At 37.7% G+C, this 20,041-nt stretch overlaps 1 protein-coding gene and 5 pseudogenes across 6 annotated transcripts; 1 reads left to right on the forward strand and 5 right to left on the reverse strand.

The window, feature by feature from the left end:
• Positions 1 to 1,409: 1,409 nt before the first annotated feature.
• AT5G30520 (uncharacterized protein) lies at positions 1,410 to 1,856 on the reverse strand (the record flags this gene model as incomplete). The annotated part of the gene is made up of 2 exons (NM_180573.1): positions 1,410 to 1,631; positions 1,716 to 1,856. 2 exons carry the CDS (start codon positions 1,854 to 1,856, stop codon positions 1,410 to 1,412), a joined length of 363 nt encoding a protein of 120 aa, NP_850904.1.
• A 540-nt stretch (positions 1,857 to 2,396) lies between these two features.
• AT5G30532 lies at positions 2,397 to 3,167 on the reverse strand (annotated as a pseudogene; the record flags this gene model as incomplete). Its single annotated transcript has 1 exon — positions 2,397 to 3,167.
• Positions 3,168 to 6,987: 3,820 nt separating this feature from the next.
• Positions 6,988 to 8,238, reverse strand: AT5G30545 (annotated as a pseudogene; the record flags this gene model as incomplete). The annotated part of the gene is made up of 1 exon: positions 6,988 to 8,238.
• Positions 8,239 to 9,655: 1,417 nt separating this feature from the next.
• Positions 9,656 to 14,689, reverse strand: AT5G31087 (annotated as a pseudogene; the record flags this gene model as incomplete). Its single annotated transcript has 1 exon — positions 9,656 to 14,689.
• Positions 14,690 to 16,986: 2,297 nt separating this feature from the next.
• Positions 16,987 to 18,295, reverse strand: AT5G31651 (annotated as a pseudogene; the record flags this gene model as incomplete). The annotated part of the gene is made up of 1 exon: positions 16,987 to 18,295.
• A 30-nt stretch (positions 18,296 to 18,325) lies between these two features.
• AT5G31668 lies at positions 18,326 to 19,547 on the forward strand (annotated as a pseudogene; the record flags this gene model as incomplete). Its single annotated transcript has 1 exon — positions 18,326 to 19,547.
• Between the last annotated feature and the right edge of the window lie 494 nt (positions 19,548 to 20,041).

Raw genomic sequence — 20,041 nt, forward strand, 5'->3', positions numbered from 1 at the left:
AAGAGAAAGAAGCTGAGAATACAAAGTATTTATAGAACCAGACCAAAGCGGCAAACCCTCTAAACCAGCTGGAGTCTTCTGATCCTTTTCTCAAACACTTCAAACCAGTCTTCTAAACCTTCAATTGATGCTTAAACCAACAATCAATCAATAACCAATACTAACCGGTCTAATCAAGTCGACATCAGACTAAACCGGAAGAATTGGATCACACCTTCACAAAAAATTGTATACATGTGTGGTCATGATCCAACAATCATATAAACATATATGGAAAAAGACAGATATGTTTTAAATCATATAAACTAAGTAGTAGGAATTCTAAGTAGTAGGAATTTCTTGTAAAGTAACAGCATTTGTACACATGGTTATTTGATTAACATTATACGTATGTTTTAAATTTGTTGAATATAATTTGAAAATAAAACAGAAATTTGACTATTTTAATTAGAGAATCATATTATTTCTAAGGCCCAAATGTAAATTGTCCAATCTCAGATGATTAATTAATTTTGGTACATTGTGTTAACAAATTATCAGATAATTCAGCCTATTTACGATCACCCCTTCATTTTCCTTGTCTCTTTGGCAACTCCAGCAACAACGACCTGAAACTAAATCGATCCAGATCTGAAAAACATGTGAGATTGAAGCTCAATTCCAAATTCGAATTTTCTCAAGCTTGCTACTGCATCAGTCGAGTGTTTCTTACTGGCGAGAACAATATTTGAGGTAATTTTCCTTTTTTTTTGGTTCTATTACATCGTTCTATTGATTCAAATACAAACAATGTAAATTGTTCAGATGATATTGATTCTCTATTTCTTGGTAATAATAGTCAGAAAATTAGATGTTTTGCTATGCTGATAATCAGCTTTCTTCTAATTTGGTTTTAATTTCAATTGCTCACTTACTAACATTATAGTTCTTATCATTTTCTTTGTCTATTTCTGCAACCTAATCAAAACAGAGCTTAAATCCACTATCGACATTACCAGTTTGGGCAGACGTAAATCGATGTAGACACTGAAGTCTTGTTGAGATAGAAGCATGATTCCAGATTCTATTTTGAGGTACATTTTCTTTTCCAAATTTTATTATATCGTTCTTGTATAGATATTGATTCTCTATAAGTTTGTAATAATAGACAGATAATTAGATGTTGTGCTGTGGTAATAATCTACATTCTTTTTATTTGGTTTTGATTTCAGTTGCTCACTTATTAAAACTATAATTCTTATTATAGTTTTTGAATACAAAAAGTTTCATGATTTGAACCCATAATATATATAAAAAGTATTAATAGGATATCTTTGTTGACATGAATTACTCATTATTCAAAAGAGAATTGAAAATGTTTTGATTGTAACATGTTCTATAAAGGAGATATACAACTGACTCACTGACTTCTAATGTGACTCTACAAGATTCTGAAAAACTTCATTGAAAACCACGTTAATTATTTTACCATCCTCTGGATTACCACAAACAACATAAAAATTTCCGAAAGCAAAATAAGAATGTAAGTTATGAACTGCACCTTCGCCAAGCATATTTAGAGTTTGAACCGAGGGGCCATCTAGAGCAGCTAGTCGTAACCCTTCGATGTATTTTGCCATGTTGTTGCCAGACTGTAAACACCTAAGCAAAAATGGGCGGTAGGACGACCCTTCGATGCATAAAGAGGAGACAATAATTAACTCATGAAGACCAACCTCCTTTAAAACTTCATCAGAAAATACAATAGCTAACCATTCAGGACATGCAGCGATGAAAGGACCTAGATTACGAAAACCCGATATCCCAATTCGACGAACTATATCTGTAACCAAAGGAAAAAGAATGTAAGAAGACATGACGGAGGACGATTGAAAAAAAAAAAATTATTTTGAGAGGATTTAGGGATGATTCGAGTTGTGTGATGGAGATAAATACTTAGACGCAATGTTTTAATATAGAGAATAAGATATTGTAGATATGAGAAGATTTTCCCTTATTTCACTTATTGTGCATCCATGCAAAACTATCCACATGTAATAAAATCAGACGTGAAATAGGATTTTGTTCTCATTTATATATATTTGGTAGAAATTGTATGTGTCCATGAATACATATCCATTAGAACCTCTAATAACTTCAGAAAAATTAGTTGGACTAATTATGAGAAATGACATATTCAGTACAACTTATACATCAAACAGATAAATGACATATTCAGTACAACTTATACATCAAACTGATAAAGCTAGCCGAAAAAGTATATATACATGAATACATCAAACAAATAAGAAGATAAGAGGCTAAAATGTCTAGAACAAATCACAAAGCTTAATGAAGAGTTACTTATATGGAAAGCTGATTAGCTGGTGGGCGATTGGTAAAGTGGTGCGACGAGTTCTTGAAACAGATCTATAGAATACTGACCCCTGAATTCATTGACAATTTGGTATGTGATAGGAGCCATTTTCTCTGCATTTCCATCAGTTGCAGAAATTTGGATGAGCTTCATTGTGACCGGTCCACAGTCCCCAGACCTCTCGTTGACATAGATCCCTTTCATTCTTGACCAACTGAAAGGAGCTAACCCATGAACGTGAGACAAACGAGGCGGTCAGAACTTGTTAATTAAATACGGGATTTGGACCACAATAGGTGCCATGAACTCATCAACTTTACGATCATCGTTTAGCTGGTAGTTTGGATCAAGTACGTAGACACACCAGTTCTCTAAGTTGATTGCCAGCCCTATCTAATGGTAGTTTTTCCAAATCATTGGCATCAGGATGAGATCAATTTCTTCAAACCATTTTGATGGAGATCCAGGAATCGTCCGCTTGAACTGGTTATTCCATTGAACGCGCAACCTGTTTTTTGCGGCTTGAAAGGAACGGTATTTCCCTTGTAGGTAATTGCCCTACCACGGTTTGAGAATTACAGCGTGTTCTTTAGAGAGTGTCAATCTGTGCCTTTCATTAAGGAAATTTTCTAGTACCTCCATGTGCTGCAAGTTGTTTAGAATGAATCATGTAATAAGCATATTGATCCACATGAAAATAAAATGAATTAATAGGGGGTTTGTTTTACCATGGTATCAACCCAATTGGTCGGCTGTGCAAGCTGGATTAGGAATCTGTTGGTTATCACAACATCACCCGAGTAACGTGTTCCTTGAAATTATTAAATAATTTTAGGTTGTGGAAAAAGAGACAAAATTTATAAAAAAATAAGAAAAATAATCAAGTTACTTATGTGGCTCTTTCCGAAGGGTATCAATGAAAACTTTGAATAATGTTTTGTCTAAAGAAAGAAACAAATCTATCTTGTCTATGGGTCAACATTGCGGATTTTTTTGCAACAACGAAACAAGTTGGACTTCTTTTTCAAACAAGATAATTTTTTTTTTATAACTAAAACTGGTTTTGGTGCAAAAAAAACAATTTGAACATTTGTAGAGATAAGATACGTAATTGTTAAAATATAAATGTTTAATTTTGTAAGAAATTTAAAATTTAAAATATATACAATAACTATGATACTGCAACATTATTGTTTTTTTAAAATTTAATATAAATATGTTAATTAACTGACCCAAACCTTTATTGCGAAGAACCTTTTAGTGGAATGTTTTGTACTATTAATTTAGGCCCAAACTTGAATTATTCTGAAGCCTTTTAGTACTTTCTCGATTGTTTTTTATTTTTGAATTTTATTATTTGGACTAATCTATGTGTAGATAATCATTGTTGTCTTAGTTCCACAAAGAAGACAACCCACTAAATAAAATTAAGAAGATCGAATCAATTTCCATAATCAATTGCGAGATTCTCATATTTGTAACATCCAACGAACATTTTCCTTTGTCTCAAGTCCGACTCAATTCTCATGGACTTCTTCGTCACTCGAAATATGGCGACATAAATCTGATCTCATATATAGCGGATTGTAATCGACATGCGATGTACTTTCTTCTAGCACTGCTTAGCCATTGATCTCGATCTCTCGTTGCAATTCAGGTTTTGGTTCTCAATCCGCTTTGTCAATGGCTATAAGAAACCTACCTCTCATCTGATACACCGTTTCGTAAATACTTCTTCTCAAGATGTATAATATTAGTAGGTCTCTAATGCTTCTATTTCAAAAAGCAAGGTAAAATTGTTTTTCAATACTTTTTTCTACTCTTAAACATGTGATGTTTTCTTTAGAGATTTCAATATAACTAGGTGAGTACCCACGCGTAGCGTGGGTTGTTGTTTGAAATTTATTTAAAAATAATTATGTTTAACTATTTTAATTGCTAATTTATGTTATTTTTGTGTATGTTATTATGTAGTTAATAAAGTTATATTTTATTTTAGGTAATTATACTTGTATAGTTAGATTCACTTTTGATTCAAATATCAATTATATTTTTTTCATGTATAAATCTTCTTATCTATATACCCAAGTTTTTAAACTTTTTTAACTATCATAAAATACTTACATCAACAATATGATACAATGTTATGCAATTATGCTACTTATTTGGTTTGAAAGTTGGGAGATTTACAAAACTACCCTTTTTTATTACCCTTTTGCAACAATATCCTTTTATGTTGTCCATTTTTAAAAATACCCCTTCCCTTGAACAAAATGACCAAATTACCCTCATCTAATAGGAACATGTAATTGGAAACTGAAATTTTCCCGCCAATTTTTGTGCGCCAAAATTTATTTTTCCCGCCAAAAAAAAATTCCCGATAAACTTTTTTTCCGCAAAAAAAAAAAAATTCCCGCCAAAACAAATTTCCGCCAAATTTTTTCTCAACCAAAAAAATGATTTTAAAAATCCTTGTAAATATTTTTTGGCGGGAAATAGATTTTAAAAGGGGTTTAAAAGATTGACAAGATATTTTAAAAAGGTTTAAAAAAATTTACAAGAGATTTTAAAGAGTTTTAAAAGATTTACAAGGGATTTTAAAAGGGTTTTAAAAAATTTACAAGTAATTTTAAAAGGTTTTAAAATCCCTTGTAAATATTTCAAAACACTTTTAAACCCTTAAACAATCTTTAAAAACTCTTTATAAATCTTTTAAAGCCCTTTAAATTTTCTTGTAAATATTGTAAAACCCTTTTAAAATCTCTTGTAAATATTTTAAAATCCTTTTAAAACAATTTTAAACCCTTTAAAAATCTTTAAAAGACCTTTGTAAATCTTTTGCATCCCTTTAAAATCCCTTGTAAATCTTTTAAAACCCTTTTAAAATCTCTTGTAAATCTTTTAAAAACCTTTTAAAATCCCTTGTAAATTTATTTCCAGCCAAAAAAAAAAATTGGCGGGAAAAATATTTTTGAAAACAAAATTTTGGCGGGAAATTGTTCTTTTGAAAAATTTTGGCGGGAAATTTATTTTGGAATATTTTAGGCGAAAAATATTAATATTTCATTTTGTTAACCTAAAACAATTTCCAAATAAGGGTAAAATGGTCATTTAAAATTTAAAGAGGGTAGAAATAAAAATTGATAAAACAAAAGGGTAGAGTTAAAAAGGGGCATCATGAAAAGGGCATTAGAAAGAATTTTTCTTGAAAGTTGCCTAACTTGATTCTAAGCAAACAATTTTTTGTTCCATGTATTCTCTCCTAATCTAGTATTCCAATCACATCATGATAGGCTCATAGCTAAATATTGGATTAACATAATTTGAATAACAAATATATAAACTACTCATTTGCTTTAAAAGTTTTCACATGAAAGAGAAAAAAAAAAGCATAAATTAAATAGTCTTTTGAGTCAACACTTTGTTTCTCTCTTTGCATTTGCATATATCTATATTAGAGAAAGCGTCGTCTATTGAACTTTTTGGTATACCTAACGTCTCAAAAGATCACTACATAAAAAATATGCATGTCATTATTAATGTTACCAATTTATCATAAACACACAAAAAACCATATCAAACAGCTAAGTTAAAAAATGTAATAAAAAAAAAGACTAAGTTAAAATTACTAAACTTAAAACGGTTAAGTAGCACACAACTAATTTGTAATATACAAAAATTTCTAGTCATTATCAAGTAATGATTATTATACAAATAGCAAAAATAAGAAAAGTAAAATGAAAGTAGTGTTTGATACATTAACATGATTTTTTGTATTTTTTCTTTTAAATAAAGATATTTTGTTAAGAGTGAGATTAATGGATGATTTAATGCAATGTGAAACTTTAAAATTTTTATCACTAAATTTTGTTATATTTTAATAATATTAATTTAGAATAACATGTGGCACTCACTGGTATGATGATGTGTCACTCATATGGAGAGAGTTGGCCAACTTTCATATATATGATTCCAAGATTGAAGCTCTTATACTCTAATCCTTAATAGTTATGTTGTTAATTGTCGTGGTGTTTTAATGAAATTGATGGAGTGTGAATATCATGTTCGACTTTTCAAAAGTATTTTGACACAATCAATTATATATATATTACGACTGTGTTACGACTAATCAATGTTGTCGCAAATCCACAGTCGCTGAACGCAATAGTCGTAATTTTAGTCGCCAATTTACGACTAAGTTACGACTAACGCACGAAGTCGTACTGTTAGTCGTAAACTAGTCCTTATATGTTACGACTATGTTACGACAAAGTTACGATTAAACTGTATGAACTTTCGATTATTGTAGGGGTATTCTGCGACTAATTACCGACTAATATGTGACTGAGTAACGACTACGGTTTCAGACAAAAGAAAAAAATGTCATTTCTATTTCTGATTTACATTGCTTAATCATGTAATGCATTCACAACTATTCTTATCTAAATTTCAAAACCAAACTCATGATTCTAACCAAAATACCAAATTCATTAAGATTGTAACCAAAATACAAGATTCAAACACTAAACATTACACACTACATTCGGAGATGAAGAGGGAGAAGTACAAAATACAAGATTCAAACACTAAACTACAAGTTCATGCTAGTTTTAAAGAGGGAGAAGTAACTTAAGAAGTAGTTGGAGATGAGATAGGCTCTGTAGTTGATTCAGGTGAATGGACTCGATGAAGTGGAGAAAGGCTGGATCAGTTTGGCGCAAATACTTCTCAACCAAGGACAAGTGTGCCAACTTGTCCTTCTGCTCAGCTACAGCCTTGGTTTGCTCTTCCTCACGTTTTGCATTATGAGCAGCTTGCTCTTCAATTTTTTGTTGAGCTTCCTTGAGTTGCACTTGCAATGCCACGAAAGAAAAAGATTCTCCTAAGTGTTTGCGTTTTCCTGTGACTAGATCCGGAAGATGCTCCTTAAGACTGCCCACTCCATAATAATTTCCTCGATTATCTTTCTCTGTGGACTGAAAAGAAAGAGACAAACAATTACTAAAGACCATGAGAATATGCAGACCATAATTATGAAAATGTTAGTTTACCTGTAGGAAGATGAAAGTACAGTCATCTGCTGTGAGCTCCCGAGGTCATGATTCCCCGTCTGAAACATTTGAAGTCTCTGCCTCCATTACAGAAACTTTCTCCTGCAATTTCTGCTCATAGTTCTTTGCAATCTTCTCAGCCTTCTTATCGACATAAGTGCCATCTGGTTTGGTATGCGTCTTGACAAAGACCTCACCAATACCCATTGTCCTTCCTAATTCCTCTTCCGGCAATGTTAAAAATGAACAAGGACTAAAACAACATCTAAACTTGCAATGGACTATGTAAAACAAATAACAGAGAGAACAAGAAGTTATTTACCATTGCTGATTGGATTTGTTGATAGGACGTTGGACTTGATAAATGGGTGTGAGGACCGAGCACATTACGGTCAGACATGCGAGCCTTGGAATATGTCAGACTCTTTGCAATTGCTTCTTCAGTATCCCAATATGCACACATCGTTTCCCAGATATGGGAATCGATGATCCATTTAGGACACTCTCGACTAGTCCTCACAGTGCTAATCATATCTTTCATCCGTCTTTGACATATATCTTCAAAATAGTATTGAACTGTTCCTGTAATCAAAGAATCCCAATGGTGTGTTTTCTACAAATAACAAAGACATGATGTTAGTGAAGATAATTAACAACTAAACATTTAAGTGAATGCAAGAGAAAAAAACTATACCGCAAACTCGAGGAAGTATCTTTCTCGTCGATCCCGTGGAACACATGACCAGCTATAGAAGATACCATCAAATTTGTTTGTCCTTACTGTAGTAATCTTTTGAACCAGCCTGGAAGATGTGTCACGAGTAAACCTGCAAAGACATGACAAGAATACACGGATCAAATGCATAAGACACTCACACTTCTAAACCAGAGATCACAATGCACTAACACATTAAAACCAGAGATCATAATTGGCTCACACATCATAACCAGACGCATACTAGAGATCAAAATAGACTCACACAACTTACACAACTAAGTTTAACACCTAACATTACACAATACACTCGAACTCTTGTTACTAAGCAGACACATCACAATAAACTTACACTCTTATCACTTACACAACTAAAGCACACACTTAACATTACACATTACACAATACACTAACACACTTACACAACTAAACCAGACACTTAGACAACTAAACCAGACACTTACACAATAAACTTACACTCTTATCACTTACACAATAAACTTACACTCTTATCACTTAGTAAAATGTTGAAACCCTAGATTCACTAGAGGACAAGAGACTTGAGGCGATTTGGGCGAATGCTCAAACTTGAGGATCGAGTAATGAGGGTGCTGCAAAGTCTAAGCCTTTGTGTCTATGCTCCGAGTGATCAATTGGACTCCAAACCCTTTACTAGACTAACAATTTTTGAATCCCCCTTAAGAACTCTAAACTCTTACTCTCTTTTTTTTTTTTTTTTTTCTTTTCATTCTCATTCTCATTCGCATTCAATCCATACACAATCCTAATCCCAAATACAAGTCTCCACCTAGTCGTAGCTAACCCAAAACGCGTGGGCTAGGTCTACATGAAAGACTGCTCTTGTCGGCTCATACCTAACACGTTATACCAAGCTCAATCGAAAAAGACCTCACAATCACACACAAATGATCTTTGGCTTGAAATAAGGCTAGGCTAAGGGTATGGGAAACTGATCTAAAAATGAGAGTCAGCTACTTAGATTAACAGATGGTGGTGAAGTGAATAAGATAATCCAAGTATGTATATATGGTAGCCATGAGTTCACAAAAAATGCAAAGACATGATAATTGCATATTCAGTTCAGGTTCTAATAAATAGGGGATGGCATCAGATAAGCGAGTTTTGAATCAAAGCAGTATAGTCAAGTTGTAAATCAAAGCAGGGTGCAATCTTACTTCAGAGATACAATCGGTTATGCAACAGAGAACTAACAACCTCGGTATTGAACTTACTTCATTGAATCAAAACATGCTTAACGGTTTGAAATCATCATTATCCCCTATGCAAATGAGCAATCCTAAATGCAAGCACTCTATATACAATCCTAAAATGATATGCAATCTACATGACACTCTGTTTTTGTGAAATTATTTTCTGAAATTTTTTCAATTTTTTAATGATTTTTTCTATGCCTTAGATGATGCAAAAATTGAAATAAGAAAAGAGAACACAATGTTAAACATGTCTTGAACCCTCCCCCAAACTTAAATTACACAGTCCCTTGTGTAATAAAAATCTGAAAGAGAATTCAAGACCAAAACACAAAACACACAAAAGAAAATAAAAAGATGCTATGGTATATACAATGGTTGAGGTGGTGTTACCTCAGTTGTCAGGTGAAGTAGGGGGAGACGAAATCATCCATACTCTCCTTTGTGTAACTCCAAGGAACGGGTTGTGCTGAACTTGGATTAGCTGGATGTTCAACCCTTTGCTCGGGTTATTGATCGAGTGGCTCCTCAAGTGGTGCAGTAGAGTGGCTTGCTCTAGCATCTGATTTCCTTGTTCTTCTTTGCGTTTTCAAGTTGCTCCTCTTTTCCTTTTCTCTAGGTTCGAGGATGATTGCCTTGGTGGTGAAGGTGCAGCATGGTGTTCCCTCGGCTCATATGAAGACTATCTTGGTGGTGAAGGCGGACCGAAATGCATAGGTTCGTGACGAGTGGATCCGCTTCTCCCAAAAGGCATGTTCTGTGGCATTGCCGTAGTTGATGAAGAGCAGATGATCTTGAGTTGGAGATTATTAAACTTCTTGTTGAGTGCCGCGAGAGCCTTGTCGTGGAACTTACACCAGCTTTGGAGGAAACCAAGGCGCTTAGTAATTTCCTTTGAGTATTTACTTTGCCTCGGTGCGGAGTACTCCTCAAAGTAAAACTATTGTGTTGCGTAAGACACGTCCATAGGTTCTGCCTCATTATCTGAATGATGAATTGGGGTCTCATCATCATTCACTCCTTCCATCGCTACATCTTCATCACCTGAAGTATAGAGGTTCTCCACTGGTGGGCAAAACTCAATGTTGCCACCATCTCTGATCGAAGTGGAAGCGGGATTTGGGAGGAGAAAAATAGATTGTCCTGCTATGGGGTGATCGAACCTATACTTATATAGGCCATTCTTCTGCTGCGACCAAAAACTCTTGGAATTGATAAGGTGTTGCATATCAATCCATCTCGGAGGAATCGGCTTTGAATGTAGAGGTACATTGCATGCTCTCAAAATTGGGGTCACAACTCCTCCCACAACCATTCCTCTCTCTTGCAAATAGTGCACTGGCTAAAGACCTATGAAAGTATCTAACCACCAGACTCCTTATCTCGTTGCTCTTGGTCCTAGAGGATGAAACCCCATGTTTAGACCCAAGCGTGGCCAATAATGACTAAAGCTCTTTCTTGTCAAAACGATGACTCGTGTCTTTTCTGCTTGGAAATCCATACATCAGCTCGAGATGCTCGATTGGAAGCCGATACTCTACGTCATCCTCACAGAACTCCAAGTATCCCAAAATTCCGCCTGGCCTGATTTCATCGTCCTTTGACTCTCTATATAAGAAGAATTCCACGGATGAAAGAAACTGGATGGTCTCTTCCTCATACCCCTCCATTGGCCGAAACATGTGAATATTCAGGCTGAACTACTTAAACATATAGTCTATATCATCATAGATGCCGAGTCTCTCCATGGTCTCGGGATGAGGGTATCAAAGTCCTAAAAACTCATTGCGCTTCAGCAGCTTGTAGTACTCGTTTCGAGTTGCACACTTCTCTGATTCCAAATCATCACCACCTCCTTTCTCAGTTTGATCATCTTCCTCTGGTGAAGCCATTTCTTTTTGGAGTCTTCATCTACCAGTTCCAGCCTCCTCCCCACGGGCTTCTTTCCTCGAGGGTGATGTCTGCCTTGTTCCTCGAGAATTCCCTTGCAGAGGACTTACTCGACCTTCGGGATCGAGTATTTCCAGCGGGAGAGCTGAAAGTTTCTTCTTTTTGCATCACTTCCTCCTGTTGGCTTGTTTCACTGTGGTCGATCTTGAAACTTGCTTGTTCTCTCCTGCTCGACCCATGGGTGATGGTTCTAAAAGTCCTCAAGCTGGTGCATGCGAAGAAGGTGTTGGGTACCTCTTCGATGGGGAGAGAGCTTTGTTTCGAATCCTTGACAAAAGCGAGCGCCTGCTTGTCTTCGAGAACAAAAGTGGGAGAAACTCAAAACCAAAATTCAGTAGGTTAGGAGATTGAACAATGGAGGATACAAATGAATCGCGAAAAGTTTTTGATAAGAAAGGGAAGTGAAGGAGATAAATAGAGAGAATTATAAGGATTCGAAAATGCTTTGGTATGGGAGGTAGAGAGATGAGGTTGTTGAGTTCGGGAATTGCAATGGGGGGACCAAAGTAATTATGGGGGGGACAAGAAGACAAAGGGACAACAACGTTTCAATGGAGGCGGGTCACGAGGCGTCGGTGTCTACGAAGAGGGTTTCTTTGTTTTTTTCACTCGATCGGACGGTGAGAAATGCTTCATCTTTAAGCACTCGATCAAACGGACCAGAATGCAAGAAATCACTCGATCAAACGGTGGTGATGATTCTCTCATTTGGTCATTCAAATCAACGCCTCAAAACACTCCTCCTCATTCTACTCGATCAACGTTTGAGATCTTTCTTGACTTGGTTTGAATTTACTCCACCTTTGACTTCCTCAAGGTCACTAAAACAAACCTGAAGCACTTAAACAAAAACATCAAAAATAAAAATAAAAATAGAAATTTATATACATGGATAGACATGAGACTTCCTTCCAAGTGAGCTTGTTTTAAGTCACTAAGCTTGACTCTTACAAAGCTTAGTCAAAAAAAGGTTGAAGAGAGGAACAGAGAAGTCCTCATCTTTAGTTGTTGAACTTTCAATGCTTGAATCATACTCTGCATCCTCTCTTGACATATGGTAGGATGAATACTCATTTGATATTTCTTCAAAATAAGCTTTTTCTGATCAGCAGAGTAGTCTTCTTGTTCTGAACCAGGCTCCTTTGACCAATCCTCAATTTCAAAGCTGGGGTAGTCCTTGACCATTTCTTGAAGTTCCAGAATGGTGCTGTTTAACTCTTCCATCTTATGAGTTAACTTTCCAATTGTATCCTCTTGACCTTTATATCTAACCTAGAGCTCCAGGAGTTCTTCAGCAACAAAATCATGAATCAAGTGTTCTTCTTTAGCAAAGGGGTTGGTGGGCTGTTTAGACACTCTCGGAGAATAAGTCAGAATAGGAGTTTCCTCCTCACTCAACAACTTGCTCTCTAGGCTTCTTTCCTCTAAGTGAACTCCTTTCTGATCTTCTGATGCAAACCATTCTGTTGTGAAATCTTCGTCCTCCTTGATAGCTACTGCAATTTCCATCTTCTCTGGGTCAATACCATTTGAAAACTTATTAACTCTTTTTTCAAACATCCATAGTTGATCTTTCAGCTTCATCACCCTTGAAGATAATCCCTCTATGACTCTACTTTGCCATTTTTGTTTTTTTCTCATCTCATACCAGTCATCTTTTGTAGGATCTTCAGTCTGAGCTAACCCTTCTATTGTTCTCTTCTTGTGGTCAAAAGTTCTCTTCAGCTTGCTAAGTTGAGAAGTATAGTTGACTTTTGGTGGGGTTCCAGCTTCTGTTTCTTCATCAACATCCATATTCTGAATCCCAAAACTCTGACCTCCTGTTGTTGATTTCCCTGAAGCTTCTCTGATGTCAAACTTCATCTTGATACCTTTTTCAAGGTTCAGATTAATTTTTTCATTCCTGACATTTATGACTGCTCCACCTGAAGCTAAGAATGGTCTGCATAGGATCAGGAGATCCTTGTCTTCTTCATCTACGTCCAATACCACAAAATATGTAGGTATCTCAACATTTCCAATCTTGAGAGGCAGATTTTCTATTAGACCGTGAGGATGTGCAACAGAACCATCAGCTAAGAGTAAAGCTAAGTTCCAGAACTTGTATTCCATGATCCCTAGTAGCTTCATTCTTGTCAAAAGCCATAGCTCCAGTAGCTTGTCCTTGAATGATTTATTGAATGAGTTGCTTAATTTCTGGATCTTGAGCTGCTGGGACTTGTTGTGGTGGTTGTGTGAACCCTGGTGGTGGATTCTGTTGTTGGTAGCCTCCATTAAATTGTTGTTTAGGGACATAACCTTGGTTGTACTAAACAAAAGGCTCAGGCGGATTATGGGGGTTAGCTACATTAGTGCTTCTGTAGGAGAGGTTTGGGTTAGGATTTAGTTGTTGTAGCCCTTGTTGAACCCTCCTTGGTTCTGGATGTAGGACAACTCTTCAGTTTGATCTTTCCCCCCTTCTTGCATTTGGAAGTGCTCTTCATCAATGATGTAGTGTATATGCTTCTCCTGAGCCAGCAACAACTTGTCTAGCTTTTCATTCAGAGCCTTGATATCTTTGCTCTATTTGTCCTCTGTTCCTCCAGTTCCTCTCACTGAGCGATCATAGTCTTCATTGTATCATCCATTAGATTGTGCTAGATTTTCGACTAACTCCTAGCCTTCTTCTACATCCTAGTTCAGGAAGTTTCCATTGGACGCGGTGTCGAGTAGCATTCTGATATTTGGTAAAGCTCCTTGGTAGAGTGTGCTCAATAATGAAGCCTTCTTGAAACCTTTCCCAAGCTTCATAGAAAGTTTCATTGTTTTTCTGTGTGAAGCCTGGGATCTCGTTCCTCAATCTAGCGGTGCGAGCGTTAGAGTAGAACTTGACAAGAAAAGCTTTCTTATAATCGTCCCATGAGTTGATGGAGTCTGGGGGCAGAGTCTTCTCCCAGTGGTGTGCCTTGTTTCCCAAAGAGAAGGGAAATAGTCTGAGCTTAAACATATCTTCAGTGACACCATTGATCTTGGTAAGGCCACAGAGCCTATCAAAGCTGTCAAGATGGTCCAGGGGATCTTCCATAGGTAAACCATGAAACTTGTTTCCTTGGATCATGGAGATGAGACCACTCTTGATCTCAAAGTTGTTGTTCTGAACTGGTGGAGGCACTATCCCTTGTCTTTGGTGATGATTCCTTGGGGCATCACCAGCACCAATGTTTCTTGGTTGATCAACATTAGGTGGGTCTTGAACATCAACTGGTATGTTCTGTTGATCCATAGCAGCTGGTCTTTGCTGATCACAGGTTACCTTTGCTTTGGTTTCTTGTAACTCACGAGCTATTCTATCTATTCCGTCTCTGAATGGTAGTAGGTGTGCAGAACCTTTGGATCGAGTTTGCATGCACAAAGATTAGTACCTATACCACAAAAACAAGCAGACGAAAAGATGAGTTAGTAACTTGATAAATGTAAAAGAATTTGATCTTAAATTTTTCTAATATCTTGAATGTAACAATGCAACAATGAATTGGCAACGGCGCCAAATTGATAAGTAAGTTTTTTTAAGCCTACTTATGTGCTGAATGTGAGGTTCATTTCAATTCCCCTTAAACACTAACATGTCGATGCAACTATAGAGGGTGTCAATCCAGTCCATCGTTATTGCTAGCAATCAAGACGTGTACAGAAGCAACTAAGTCAAGCCAAATTATAATGATGGTGGGTTTCTAGTAACAATCCTAGGTCAGGATTCAAACAAGTAAAAATGAGAACTTAAGAGCCCTACTCGATCATTGGGTCGAGTAGAACCAACAGGTGACAAATTTAAGTAACTAAAATGCAATCAACAGGGGATACAAATAACAGGTAAATGAAAGTGCAATCAACAGGGTATACAAATAAATCTAATAGAAGTTCTAAGGATGGATTCTTTGATATGGGCAACTCTAGGGTTCATCTGGTGGCTAACAGGTGAAAGGTAGATACTCTTGACGATAGATTCAAAAACTGGGTCAATCCACCGTCGTGACAAAGATCCCCATAACTCTACCACTTTCTAATCTCAACTGTCGTTGATGAAACATAGAAGAGCAGGGTTTAAGTAACAATCTACCAAAGCCAATAAGCAGACAAGCAAATGTCATAGTCGAGTCTACAAATCTCTGGAATTCGTAGATCAGACATCCATTTGAACGTCTTTTGGACGCTAGACGTCTATGATCGAATCTCAACATTAGCCACCGAAAATCGCATAGTGGCCAAGCGAATCCAGAAGGGTTCTAACCTAATCTTAACCACCTGACTAACCTAGAGATTACCATCATCTAATCCATCCTCAAGAACCATAATCACTACTCAAGCAACATTCTCAAGTACACAAACCCAGAAATTACTGAAATCATATTAAAATGTAGATCTAAACAAGCTAAACAACTTTACTTAAACAACTAAATGCAAAAAAAAATAGATTAAGAGTGATTAAGTTTTGAAGATTCATAAACACAAAGAAAAACTAAAGGATAAAAGAATCCTTTGGACAAATCCCAAAGTGATCTATTTATAGTAAAATGTTGAAACCCTAGATTCACTAGAGGACAAGAGACTTGAGGCGGTTTGGGCGAATGCTCGATCTTGGGGATCGAGTAATGAGGGTGCTGCAAAGTCTGCTCCTTTGTGTCTATGCTCCGAGTGATCAATTGATCGAGTAGATGCTTCTTCCTCTCCTATCCGTATGCTCAGATGTCTGGTTGAGTGGGGAATGAGGAGGATCCAAAGACGCTTTGATAGATCAACAAGTCTTGTAGAGTTGGTCACCCTTGGTCGAGTAAATGGGTCGAGTAGAGGATCGAGTAGAAGGGTCGAGTAGATCAATCTGCTTCTTCTTCTAAGGCTGTCTTGATCGAGTAAGAGGGTCGAGTGAATTGCTGCCTCCTCTGTGGCTGCTTGGATCGAGTGAATGGATTGAGTAGAATGCTCTGCTGCTTCCCTCCTTGTTGGATAGAGTATAGGGTCGAGTAGAGCCCTTTTGAGCTCCTTCTGACCCTGAAAACACACCAAAACATGCAATGCGTATGCGAGATGATCCTAAATGCCTAGGTGTGCAAAATAAGCTAAAATAGTGCAAAATGATATGATACAATGAGCAAATACGAAGCTAAATGATGATAAATACACACCTAAAATGAGTAAAATACAGTGTTATCAATCTTCTAACAAGGAAACACTACTTAGGCTTTTAAGATGTGGTTGCGGTTTAGGTTCTTATACTCAATCATACACATGACATCAAGTCATATTTGACTCCAAAACACTAACCAAGCTTCTTCTTGCTTCTCAAATCTTTGATGGTGTAGCCGTAAACCATATGAGTCTTTGTCTTTGTATCTTCTAACAAGGATACAATACTTGGGCTTTTAAGATCGGGTTGCGGTTCTATTTCTTATACCCAATGATACCCATGACATCAAGTCATATTTAACTCCAAAACACTAACCAAGTTTCTTCTTGCATCTCAAACAAAACTTTGATGGTGTAGCTGAAATCTGTATGAGTCTTTGGCTTTGCATCTTTTAACAAGGAAACACTACTTAGGCTTTTAAGATCCAGTTGCAGTTTAAGTTCTTATACTCAATCATACACATGACATCTAGTCATATTTGACTCCTAGAAACTAAGCAAACTTCTTCTTGCTTCTCAAAGCTTTGATGGTGTAGTCACAGTCCGTATGAGTCTTTGTCTTTGTATCTTCTAACAAAGATAAAATACTGGGATGGGATTGAAAGTAGGGTCGCAGCTTCCAAGCCGACATTAGGACTGCTAAAGCGAGTTTTTCCATTTGCGGGTAGCGAGATTCCGCGCCGGTGAAAGTCTGCGTGACGTAAAAGATTGGTTTTTGCTCACCTCTGTCTTCTCGGATTAACACTCCGCTAACTGCAATATATGATACGGCAACATACAAATACAGTGGTTCTCCGACGGGTTTTGCGAGGATGGGTGGTGTTGCCAGATACTTCTTGAGCTCCTGAAAAGCATCTTCGCACCGGGTCGTCCATTCAAACTTCTTATTTCCCGGAAGCACATCGTAAAAGGCCAAGCATTTGTCGGTTGAGCGGGAGATGAAACGGTTAAGGGCCGCAACTCTTCCGGTTAGGCGCTGCACTTCCCGCTTGTTCTGAGGTGACGCCATTCCCAACAATGCATCGATTTGCTTTGGATTTGCCTCGATGCCGCGGTGCGTGACTAGTTACCCGAGGAACTCTCCGGATCTTACTCTGAAGCGGCACTTTGCTGGATTGAGCTTGACGTTGTAGAGGTTAAGCTGTTGGAAACATTCGCGTAAGTGGGATATGTGATCTTTCTCTGCCATGGATTTTACTAACATGTCGTCGATGTAAACTTCCATTGTCTTCCCGATCTGTAATGCGAAGATTTTGTTGACGAAGTGTTGATAAGTTGCCCCAGCGTTCTTAAGTCCGAATGGCATCACTCAGTAACAAAAGATGCCTTGTTCCGTGTAGAAAGCGGTTTTTTCTTGATCTTCGGGGTTCATCATGTTCTGGTTGTAACCACCGAAAGCGTCCATGAATGACAGTAGCTTGTTTCCAGAAGTTGATTCTACGAGACGATCGATGTGCGGGAAGGGGAAGCTGTCTTTCGGGCAGGCTTTGTTAACGTCGGTGAAATCTACGCAGACTCTCCATTTGCCGTTTTTCTTTTTTACTACGACCGGGTTCGCGATCCAATCAGGATATTTTGCCTCGGTGATGGAGCCAATTCTCAGTAATTTTTCTACTTCGGCTTTCACGGCTTTTGCTCGCTCCCGACCCAATTTTCTTCTTTTCTGCTTAATAAGTTTGAACGTCGGGTCAATGTTGAGCTCGTGTGACACGATGTCAACACCTACTCCAGGCAAAACTTCTGGGGACCAGACGAACGTATTGAGAAGCCAAGTATTGAGGTCGGCGAAGAAGAACATGTCCTCCCCATACAAGTCGGCACGAATCACAATGACGCTCCAGGCGACAACCAAGACGAGTGCAGTTCAGAGTGGATAAAGCCCATCAAAGGCTATATAGCCGAAGGAAAATTGCCCTCGGACAAATGGGAAGCTCGGAAACTCAAAGCTCAGGCTGCACGTTTCATTCTAATAGATGAAAAACTTTACAAGTGGCGATTATCCGGACCCTTAATGACATGCGTGGAAGGAGAAGCGGTTTGCAAGATCATGAAAGAAATTCACGGTGGCTCGTGCAGAAATCATTTTGGGGGAAGAACTTTAGCCATTAAAATAAAACGCCACGGATTCTTCTGGCCGACAATGATCAAAGACTGCAAAATTTTTTCAATGCGATGCGAAAAATGTCAAAGGCACGCGCCAATAATCCATCAGCCAGCCGAGTTCTTGTCATCAATCGCCTTGCCGTATCCATTTATGCGATGGTCAATGGATATAATTGGACATATGCATCCCTTTAAGCAGAAAAAATTAGTTCTCGTCTTGACCAATTATTTCTCTAAGTGGATAGAGGCCGAATCTTACACTAGCATAAAGGACGCTCAAGTCGAGAACTTCGTGTGGAAACATATCCTATGTCGCCACAGGATACCTTATGAGATCGTTACAGATAACGGCTCACAGTTTATATCAACCCGCTTCCAAGGCTTCTGTGATAAATGAGGAATTCGACTTACCAAGTCAACACCACGATATCCCCAAGGAAACGGCCAAGCCGAGGCCGCTAACAAAACAATCCTCGACGGATTGAAAAAATGGCTCGATGCTAAAAAAGGCTCGTGGTTCGACGAACTCGAAGGTGTTCTATGGTCACATCGGACAACTCCTCGCCGAGCCACAAGAGAAACCCCATTCGCCTTAGTCAACGGGACGGAATGCGTAATTCCAGCCGAAATGATAGTACCGAGCCTACACCGGAGTCTATCTCCCGAGAACAACCCTGATAATACTTAGAGGCTCTTCGACGAACTCGATCTGATCGATGAATGAAGAAATTCAGCCTTGGTTCGCATACAAAACTATTAGAATGAAACGGCTCGTCAGTATAACTCAAACGTTCGACAGCGAAGATTCCATGAAGGATATCGGGTTCTCCAAAAAGTTTTTCAGAACACCGCCGAACCGAACGCTGGAAAACTCGGGACAAACTGGGAAGGGCCATACCTGATCTCTAAGGTCGTCCGACTTAAACGGCAAAGCCATTCCAAGATTCTGGAACGCAATGCACCTAAGGAAATACTACAACTAAATCCAAGGTGACAAAACTTGAACTACGAGGTGGGTTGATCCCTGAAAAGGGTACGTAGGCAACTCGTCTTTAGACGAGTTCAGCTACCACCCCATTAAAAAAGGGGGGGGGGAGTGGGTCCGTATACCCATACTCCCATTTATCATTTTGTAAGTTTTTAACTTCGGTGAAAAATAAAAATCGATTCGCAATTTCTTAACACTTCGGATAATACGATGAGCGACGGCTCGGAGTATCTTTTACGCCTGCTCGGCAACAGCGCGCTACAAATAACGAGATAAAATCTATCAAATAACCTCTGATCAGAACTTTTATCTTCAGAAACCCGGTTATACTATAAACGCCGGTATTCCAGCTCGTGTCGAAACGCTGAAAGTGAATCGGATCAGATCGCAACCGAAAATGTTTCACTCCAAAATTCAATTCAACTGTACTTGTCATAATCAGAAAAGGGTTCGGATTTAAATAGAGATCGAATACTTCAGAATTGA

The sequence above is a fragment of the Arabidopsis thaliana genome, chromosome 5, assembly GCF_000001735.4.
Source record: "Arabidopsis thaliana chromosome 5, partial sequence".
Taxonomy (NCBI): Eukaryota; Viridiplantae; Streptophyta; class Magnoliopsida; order Brassicales; family Brassicaceae; genus Arabidopsis; species Arabidopsis thaliana.